The sequence below is a fragment of the Perca fluviatilis genome, chromosome 14 (assembly GCF_010015445.1).
Source record: "Perca fluviatilis chromosome 14, GENO_Pfluv_1.0, whole genome shotgun sequence".
In the NCBI taxonomy this organism is placed as follows: Eukaryota; Metazoa; Chordata; class Actinopteri; order Perciformes; family Percidae; genus Perca; species Perca fluviatilis.
In genome coordinates, this window is record NC_053125.1 from 36,742,923 (window position 1) to 36,753,503 (window position 10,581).

General features: G+C 40.7%; 1 protein-coding gene across 1 annotated transcript; it reads right to left on the minus strand.

Annotated features, from left to right (window-relative positions):
* Positions 1 to 5,389: 5,389 nt before the first annotated feature.
* LOC120572829 (zinc finger protein 239-like) lies at positions 5,390 to 8,147 on the minus strand. The gene is made up of 2 exons (XM_039822301.1): positions 8,024 to 8,147; positions 5,390 to 6,274 (listed from the first exon to the last, which is right to left on the minus strand). Exons 1-2 carry the CDS (start codon positions 8,120 to 8,122, stop codon positions 5,492 to 5,494), a joined length of 882 nt encoding a protein of 293 aa, XP_039678235.1. The 5' UTR covers positions 8,123 to 8,147; the 3' UTR covers positions 5,390 to 5,491.
* Positions 8,148 to 10,581: the final 2,434 nt, after the last annotated feature.

The window sequence follows — 10,581 nt, forward strand, 5'->3', positions numbered from 1 at the left end:
CTTTTAACATGCTACAGTTAACGCGACCATACAACTGCTTTTAACATGCTACGTTCACGTGACCATACAACTGCTTTTAACATGCTACGTTCACGTGAACATACAACTGCTTTTAACATGCTACGTTCACGTGAACATACAACTGCTTTTAACATGCTACGTTCACGTGACCATACAACTGCTTTTAACATGCTACGTTCACGTGAACATACAACTGCTTTTAACATGCTACGTTCACGTGAACATACAACTGCTTTTAACATGCTACGTTCACGTGAACATACAACTGCTTTTAACATGCTACGTTCACGTGAACATAAAACTGCTTTTAACATGCTACGTTCACGTGACCATACAACTGCTTTTAACACGTACGCTCACGTGAACATAAAACTGCTTTTAACATGCTACGCGCTCACGCGGAAATACATACAACTGTTTTTAACATGCTACGCTTCACGCGGACCATACAACTGCTTTTAACATGCTACGTTCACGTTGAACATACAACTGCTTTTAACATGCTACGTTCACGTGAACATACAACTGCTTTTAACATGCTACGTTCACGTGAACATACAACTGCTTTTAACATGCTACGTTCACGTGAACATAAAACTGCTTTTAACATGCTACGTTCACGTGACCATACAACTGCTTTTAACATGCTACGTTCACATGGACATAAAGCTGCTTTTAATATGCTATGTTCAAATTGACATAAAACTGCTTTTAACATGCTACGTTCACGTGAACACTATCATGGCTACTCTTTCCAATTAATCTGCGGTGTGTACGCATTCTGAACTGTGAGTGTTGATCTGTAGGCCTCTTACACCACTTGTACTAAATAGTTCTCAGTATGTTATCATTCAAACAAACTGAATGAGGAGAAACAGCCTTTGGCCCACTTCTAACCGGACTCCACTCAGAAATCCACTTTAAAATCTGATCGTCGTAATGAAAAGGAGAAATAACAACATCCCAACATGTGCTGTTATTCTGGGATTAACCAGTAATAGTATAAGTAAGAGACAGGAGAACATTATCTGACCCACTAACAGGACTATTCCTTCAAATGGAGGAAGCGTAATATGTAGTGGTAGCCAGGATAGCATACACTACTGGTCAAAAACCAGTTTTTTATTGAAATCTTAGCAGTTCAAGTCCAATGAATAGCTTGAAATGTTACAAAGGTAAGTGGTGAACTGCCTGAGGTTAAAAAAAAAGTAAGGTTACCCAAAACTGAAAAATAATGTACATTTCAGGAGTTTACAACAAGGCCTTTTTCAGGGAACAAGAAATGGGTTAACAACGTAAAGCTGTTTTGCAGCAATGGAGGTTGATCAAGCTTTGAAAGTTGGTGCTACCAATTCCCACAGGTGTTCACACTGGTCTGGATTACTTACAACCCCCTCTGTTTGTATAAAAGCATTGTTGGAACACAACGTGGTACCATACCCTTGTGAACAGTATTGTACTGCAGAAAGTAGTGTGTTGCTATAAAAATGGCGGGAAAAAGGCAATTAACAATGGCAGAGAGACAGACCATCATAACACTTAAGAATGTTGGTCTTTCCTACAGAGAAATTGTGAAGAAAGTCAAGGTGTCAGTGAGTACAGTATTCTTCACCATCAAAAGGCACTTAGAAACTGGGGGAAACTCTGACAGGAAGAGGTCTGGCAGACCCAAAGCCACAACAGAATCAGAAGACAAGTTTCTGAGAGTCAACAGCTTGTGTGATAGGCGGCTCACAGGACAACAGCTTCAAGCACAGCTTAATAGTGGTCGTAATAAGAAGTCTCAGTTTCAACTGTAAAGAGAAGACTTGGAGCTGCAGGTTTGATAGGTCGAGTTGAAGCAAGAAAGCCATTGCTAAGACGTCAGAATAAGAAAATCGGTTTGGTTCATCACGCAGGATTTTTGTACGCCGTTGAGTAGGTGAAAGGATGGTTCCTCAGTGAGTGACATCAACTGTCAAACATGGAGGAGGAAGCGTGATGGTCTGGGGCTGTTTTACTGGATCCATGGTTGGTGATTTGTACAGCGTGAAAGGCACCCTGAACCAAAACGGCTACCACAGCATTCTCCAGCGCCATGCAGTACCCTCTGGTATGGGCCTAGTTGGTCAGGGGTTCATCCTACAGCAAGATAATGACCCAAAACATAAGTCCAAGCTATGCCAGAACTACCTTAGCAAAAAAGAACAAGATGGTAAGCTTAAAAACATGGAGTGGCCCGCACAGTCCCCAGACTTAAACCCCATTGAACTGGTTTGGGATGAACTGGACAGAAAAGTGAAAGCAAAGCAACCTACAAGTGCCACACATTTATGGGAACTTCTGCAACAGAGTTGGGAAGAACTTTATGAAGAATATTTGATTTCCATTGTAGAAAGAATGTGCAATGTGAGAAAACTTTTTTGCACACCTCTTTGGTCGGGCAGGTGCGTAGGATATGATCAAAGGTAACAGATCAAAAATTGTTGAGAGAAAATCCCGCACACTGACCATTACGCAAGCAATAATTTATTTAGAAAAAGACAACGTTTCGGTCCCAGACCTTCATCAGGTAAATTCACACATTCACCTCAACCATAGCCTAAAATAGTTTGGTTGACTAATCAGGACCAATCGAGTCCAGCCGTTGAATGACGTCATCCATTCACAAACGTGGCACTCCCATCACAAACTTTGAAGGCAGAAAAAAGTAAGTACCACTCAATAGACTTGAAAACAATGGATGATCAGTACATTGTCATAGCCCAATATTTTTCTACACTTAATCAAGGAGGACATAGTCCATTCAAAAGAGGATCATCACACTAATTAGACTATATTGTAACAGTCCATGTTCTCATGTACAATAGGAAGTTTACGGAGGATAGACTAATAAAGAAAAAGAACTAGTAAATAATAACTAGTAAGAAAAGGAGGTAAAAAAGGACATATATATCAATATCAAATTAGCCCAACATAATGTTGAGATTAAATTCATCATTAAGACCTTTTGGCGATAGCGTCTGCAAAGTGAATATCCAATATGCCTCACGTGTTTTTAGTAGCAATGTTAGTCATGATTGCCCCCTCTTTTTGGAAGACTGACTTGTTCAATACCACAAAAGCGCAGTGATGAGATGTCATGCTTATAATCATTAAAGTGTATCGCAACCGGGTAATCCCGGTCGTTTCTACAAATAGAACTCTTATGTTCGTTAATGCGTTGTTTTAACTGCCTTATGGTCTTGCCTACATACACCAGACCACATGGACACATCAAAATGTACACTATATGAGTGGAGGCACAAGTGATGACACTCTTAATTGGAAAAATCTTGTTGTTGTGAGGATGGCGAAAGTTCTGTGTCTTATAGGTGTTGTTGCATTGTGCACACTCACCTTTTCCTCCACAACAAACCTCCAACAGTGTATGCGGTAATGGGCTTAATAATCTTTGCGAAGCTCTTCTTGGCTTGTATCTCGCAAAATCAGCGTGAACTAGAAGATCTCTGAGATTCTTCTCGCGTTTATATACAAAGAGCGGCAGATCATTCACAACATGTGAAAGTTCAGGATCCGATTTTAAAATATGCCAATGTTTTTTAAAAACAGGACGTATGGTATGTGAGAGAGGAGAGTAAGTGGTGATACAAGTGACAGAAAAACGCTTTTCTTTTTTCTTGTTTTTCTTTAGCAAGTATGACCAAGGTTTATTCAGGGCTGTTTTGTAAGCTTTATCAACCCATTCCATTGGATAGCCTCGCTGTACAAATCTGTCTTTCATCTCATTTGCTTTTTCCATATAATCCTCAGTAGTCTCGCATATTCTTCTGAGTCTAAAGAATTGGCTTTTTGGTAAACCTCTTTTTAGTGGGTTGGGGTGAAAACTACTCGCCAAAAGAAGGGTGTTTTTATCAGTCTCTTTTCGATATAATTTAGTAGACAGTGAACCATTCTTTTTAAAAACCCACATGTCCAAAAAATGAACCCTCTCCTGGCTTCAGTCTATCGTGAACTTCAAATTATCATCAAAACTGTTCAGTAAAGCAATAAAATCGAGTAGTTCATCAGTAGTGCCTTGATACAGACAAAATACGTCATCAATATATCTGTACCATTTCCAAATTCTGGACAAATGTGTGTTTTTTTCAACATTCATGACAAAGTTTTTTTCAAAAAAAACCACAAACAAATTTGCGTAATTGGGAGCACAAATGGATCCCATACTTGTACCAGACACCTGTAGATAAAAATCCCCATTAAACATAAAATAGTTTTTCTTCATCACAAAAGCAGTTAGGTCGTTTAAAAACTCATTGGGTGGAATAACCGTGTTGTCCCGGTCTTTTAAATAAAAGTCCAAAGCTTCCAGGTCACAATCGTGCGGTATGTTTGTGTAGAGACTAGCAATATCTAGTGTGACTAGAATGACTTCATTAGGTAAATCAGTTACACTCGAGATCTTATTAATGAAGTCAGTGGTATCTTTTATATAAGCCGGTAATGTATGCACACAGGGCTTAATGTACCAGTCAACAAACTCAGACAAAGGAGCCAATAGGGAATCAATCTGGGCCACTATTGGACGACCTGGGGGGTCAGTCAAGGATTTGTACACTTTTGGAAGTGTATAGAAAACAGGGCGTATTGGGTGCTGGCAATAAAGGAATTAAAACTGGATGGATGGATGGATGGATGGAAACTGAGCTTTTGATATCCAATTATTTTCTCTACCTTTTTCTAAATAGTTCCGCACTTCCTTTTGATAAGTATTAGTCGGGTCCGATTTTAGTCGCTTATAAAATTTCTTATTAGAAAGCTGTGCAAGAATTTCTGCCTCATATTTCACTGTATCTTGAACACAAATGCCCCCGTATTGAGTGGTACTTACTTTTTTCTGCCTTCAAAGTTTGTGATGGGAGTGCCACTTTTGTGAATGGATGACGTCATTCAACGGCTGGACTCGATTGGTCCTGATTAGTCAACCAAACTATTTTAGGCTATGGTTGAGGTGAATGTGTGAATTTACCTGATGAAGGTCTGGGACCGAAACGTTGTATTTTTCTAAATAAATTATTGCTTGCGTAATGGTCAGTGTGCGGCATTTTCTCTCAACATTGTAGAAAGAATGCCACGAGTGTGTTCAGCTGTTATATCTGCCAAAGGGGGCTACTTTGATGAGTTCAATATTTAGAATACATTTTGGTTGATTATAAATTGATTCCATGATTTCTTTTTTAACTTAAATTATTTATTTGTTCTATTCTTTCATTTCAGAGTACAATAAGACATTGAACTGCATGAATTTCAATTAAAACCTGGAAATATTGGGGTGTTCCAAAACATTTGACCAGTAGTGTACATACTGTTCAGAAAATAAAGTTACTGCTGGTCAGCCTTCAATGTGGAGAGAAGATCAGAATATAACAACTCAGCTATCAGGGCATGAGGAGGAGGCAGGAGGAAACAGCTCGGCTCTGAAACATGTTCACTACGAGGCAGTGTGAAGGCGCTGGTGAGCTTTAAGGTTACTATTCTGAGAAAAACTTTTCCCACATTGTTCACATGAGTACGGCTTCTCTCCAGTGTGAAGGCGCTGGTGAGTTTTAAGGTGACTACTATGAGAAAACTTTTTTCCGCATTGTTCACACCAGTACGGCTTCTGTCCAGTGTGAATGCGCTGGTGAGATTTAAGGGTACTACTCTCAGAAAAAGCTGCCCCACATTGATCACAGCTGTACGGCTTCTCACCAGTGTGGATGCGCTTGTGTGTTATAAGATGACTATTGTGAGAAAACATTTTCCCACATTGTTCACACCAGTACGGCGTCTCTCTGGTGTGAACACGTCGGTGGCTTCCAGCCTCTTCTAGAGTTATGAACATTTTCTCACACAGATCACAGCGGTGAGGTTTATCTCCAGTGTGAATGCGCTGGTGTCTTTTAAGGTTACCACTCCTAGAAAACGTTTTCCCACATTGATCACAGCTGTAAGGTTTATATCCAGTGTGAATATGTTGATGTTGATTTAGGGTACTACTATGAGAAAACGTTTTCCCACATTGATCACAACTGTATGGTTTATCTCCAGTGTGAATGCGTTGATGTTTTTTTAGGGTATTCTGTTGTATGAAAGCTGCCCCACATTGGTCACAGCTGTAAGGCTTGTCTCCAGTGTGAATTCTCTGATGAATCTTTAAATATGCAGATGATGTGAAGGATTTGTCACAGTGTTGACAGTGGTGACATTTGGGTCCTATTCTTCCTCTCCGTTTCTATAGCAACAGACAAAGAGAGAGAGGAAGAGAGAGAGAGTTAGTGAAAAAACATCTTTAAACCCTAGACTTGGTCTCACAATTTTAACTCTTCATACAATAATTTATGACAAAATGAAGGAAAACGTGCAGGTTGCAGACATGCTATTATGGAAGCAAATGTACTCTTTATAATTTTTCGAGAGTTCCAAAATATTCTACATTTTTCAGGCAAGTTGTAAAATTATCTCGGACAGCATGAATGTGTAAGAACCCTAAAACTAGACATTTACTTACCACTGGTCTGAAAAAATCATAATCATACCATTCAAGGAGTTAGGCTACTAATCATTTGCACAAATTAACAGTTGTAACCTACTCCTTGCCTTAAAGTGCTCATATTATGCTGTTTCCCTTTCCTTTATTGTGTTATATATCTTTTTTGTCCATGTAATAGGTTTAGAAAGTAAAAAAGCCCAAAGTCCCCCCCCAAAGGGACTTACCATCTCCAACAGAAAACACTGTTCACAAACTGCTCCAAACAGCTCTATTGTAGTCCAGCCTTTCCTTCAGAAACAAACCCTCGTTACTTTGTAACACACGTTATAATGGTCGCCTAGCTGCTAGCGTAGCACACCTTCGTACTCTACTTCGGACTGGCTAGTAGTCCTTACCTAGGTACTGTCAGGACACACCCTCATACTCTGCTTCTGACTGGCTAGTAGTCCTTACCTAGGTACTGTCAGGGCACACCCTCATACTCTGCTTCTGACTGGCTAGTAGTCCTTACCTAGGTACTGTCAGGGAACGCCCTCATACTCTGCTTCTGACTGGCTAGTAGTCCTAACCTAGGTACTGTGAGGGCACGCCCTCATACTCTGCCTCTGACTGGCTAGTTGTCCTTTCCTAGTTACTGTAGTTACCTATGATGAAACGTTTTTCTTTTAATACCTTTTCATCTTTAAGGTCTTAAGATGGCACAGACCAAATTTGAAGTTGATCAGATGAACTCTCTAGTTCATTAAAGTATGACATGGAAATGGCATTAATTTCGAACTTTCAATTCAAAATGGCGGACTTCCTGTTGGGTTTAGGGTATGGCTCCAATGACTTTGTTTGTACGTCTTGACATGCTACATATGTGTACCAAGTTTCATTAGTCTACATTGAATGTACAGCAGGAGCTAAAATTTGTTTCTTTCTAGGGGGCGCTAGCGAGCCATTTCGGTGTGCCTATTCCCAAAACCCTTAAAATACGTAAATGTTCAGGAGACTTGATGCCACCGCAAATTTTGGTGAGTTTTTAAATATGTTAAGCCCCTCAAAAAGGGCCTTTGCCGTTGTTGGCGCTTGGGCCCTAATAAATCATCTAAAAAGATGTATTGTGTCTCTGACCAGTCTGTCGTTGTTAGAAAAATTATAGAAACACATGTATAGGACTTTAATATTATCCTTCTTTACTGACTTCATTAAACACTATCAGCCTTTTCTAATGATCTCAACAACTGTTATTATTATTATAAAGTGTCTTCATAAAAAGCAATATAACAGCACCAATGACTGTCACATGAATATTTTATATTATATATCCTATACTACACCCTAGTGGTCAGAATGTATATTATAGACATTTACTCAATAACTTCAATGGGCTCCTACAACTTCCTTTCTCCATAATTGATTTCTAACAACAGAATTACCAGATGATCCACAGAGCCTTGACTCTCTTCCTGGTTTCTTTAGAGTGGTTGTTGTGTCCTGAACACTGACCTGAACATCGCTGCTATCAGAGTCTGAGTCTGCTGCTGGTCTCCTGGGGACCTTGTTGGTATCAGAGTCCCAGTCTGCGGCTTGTCTCCTGGGGACCATGTTGCTCCGCTGCTCCTGGTTCTGGTTGCCCTCCTCCATTCCTCTCTTGTCCTGAAATCCAGCAATGGTCACAATGTTAAAATAATAACAGGACAGCAATATTTACCTGTTGTATTTTAATATAGGCTAATAATAATAATAATAATAAGGTTAGGGATTCACCAAATCCAGATTTTTGGGGTTCGGCTGAATACCGAATCCACTGGTTAAGATTCTGCCAAAACCAAATACCAAATCCTCCCCCCATCCTCAGTCCATGAACCCAGTAAACACATGAATGAAGTAAACGGTGACTGTCCTTCCTTTGCTGTAGCTGAAGTTGCTGCATTCTGGCTGCTGTCTGGAGATTCCTTCACGCACAACTCGTATTCTTTCGGATGTTTCATACCAAATGTTGTAACAGCGGCCATGTTGTGTATTCTTTAGAGTCCTTTGTTGGGGAAGTTTCTTTTGCAGCATAGTGTTTTTGAGAGTGAAACATAAATAAGAGAGTTGAGAACTGAAACCAAGTTTGGTCTTTGTATTTTATTGTATACTTGCAAGCAGGAATAACAATTTCACAAAGCACATCAGTACAGTGTGGAAACGTCTTTCAACAAATGAATGCACTGTGTTTTTATACACTTCAGAATACAAGGTACACCCTTTCTTGATAAGCATGACTCAGCAATATTAGCAGACAGTCTAAATAACAGAAATATCTGATTTCATCTGACTTCTTCTCCTCCTTTAGCCCACTATCTCCCCCAAGGTGAAGTTCCTGTTTTAGCTCTATCTGCCTTGGGAACAGAATGTGCTGAGAGATAGTTCTCAGTGAACTCTATACATTTTTCGGTCATTTCTGTCACACAATAGTTTCAAGCTCCCCTTTTATTTCATCTTGAGAGAATCAATCTTAAAAAGAGACAAAAGAAAAAGGTCACATTTAAATGTAATTTTCCCATGATACCTTGCCACCACGAGACAAATCGGCATTGCAGATTGAACATGTAGCTGGACTTGAATGGCCTTCTTTTGACTGAAAGTTCTGCCAAACAACAACTTGTTCTGCTCACCAGTTCCATGTCCACTTTCTCACAGCTTACTGCATTGCATTCAGCCGCATCAGAAGCCGAATCCTGGATTCGGTGCATACCTGAATAAGGTAAAAGCCCTGATGTGAACAGAAAAGTGAACAGAAAAGGCTCCAGGATTAATAAATCCTGGCTGTTAGCCTGGTCTAGGGTTACACGATATATCAACTTAATATCGTTATCGCGATATCACGTTGCGCAATATTATATTGAAAATGTCACAATAAGTACAGATTAATTCAAAAGGCTCCAGATCCCTACTATGTGATCCCAGGCCCGTGTTAGCAGGTTCCAGGGCCCCCTGCCTCCCTCCGAACTAGGTGCAAGATATATCGACTCTATCGTTATCGCAATATTATATCAAAAATGTCGCAATAAGCATGCAATATTCAGTTTATTCTGTGGTGCCTGCGTCCTGTCCGTTGGCTGTGTGGCTTAGTTGTGTTTGATTAGAGCTTGAAACACTATAATGATCATGTTTCATTGGCCAGTTATCGTGCCACTGGCACATGTTAGTTGTGCATATTTCGACATGTGGAGCATACCATGTGTCCACTACGTTACAAACCCTATGGGGCGTACCACGTGTCCACTACATGACAAACCCTATGGAGCGTACCATGTGTCCACTACATGACAAACCCTATGGAGCATACCATGTGTCCACTACGTGACAAACCCTATGGAGCGTACCATGTGTCCACTACATGACAAACCCTATGGATTGTACCATGTGTCCACTACGTGACAAACCCTATGGAGCGTAATCACGTGTCCACTACATGACAAACCCTATGGATTGTACCATGTGTCCACTACGTGACAAACCCTAAGGAGCGCGTACCATGTGCCCAACATGACAAACCCTATGGATTGTACCATGTGTCCACTACGTTACAAACCTTATGGGCGTACCAATGTGTCCACTACATGACAAACCCTATGGATTGTAACCATGTGTCCACTATGTGACAAACCCTATGGAGCGTATCCGCCCGGGGCCACTACGTGACAAACCCTATGGAGACGCATTCATGTGTCCATTACGTTACAAACCCTATGGAGCGTACCACAGGGCCACTATGTGGACAAAACCTATGGACGTACCATGTGTCCACTACACGCGAAACCATAAGCGGACTTTACCGCGCCACTACGTGACAAATCCTATGGAGCGTACCATGTGTCCACTACATGACAAACCATATGGAGCGTACCACGGGGCCACTACGTGACAAACCCTATGGAGCGTACCATGTGTCCACTACATGACAAACCGGAGCGGCTAGGAGCTTCAGTCCCACTACATGACAAAACCCTATGGAGCGTACCACGGGCCACAATGACAAAACCTATAGGCGTACCATGTTGTCCACTACATGACAA

Bases quoted from the DNA above. Each gene is read 5' to 3' on its own strand.
- LOC120572829 (XM_039822301.1), bottom strand. From the start codon at position 8,122: ATGGTCCCCAGGAGACAAGCCGCAGACTGGGACTCTGATACCAACAAG. The intron at 6,275-8,023 runs GTCAGTGTTCAG...CTGTTGCTATAG, and splicing joins CTGATAGCAGCGATGTTCAG to AAACGGAGAGGAAGAATAGG.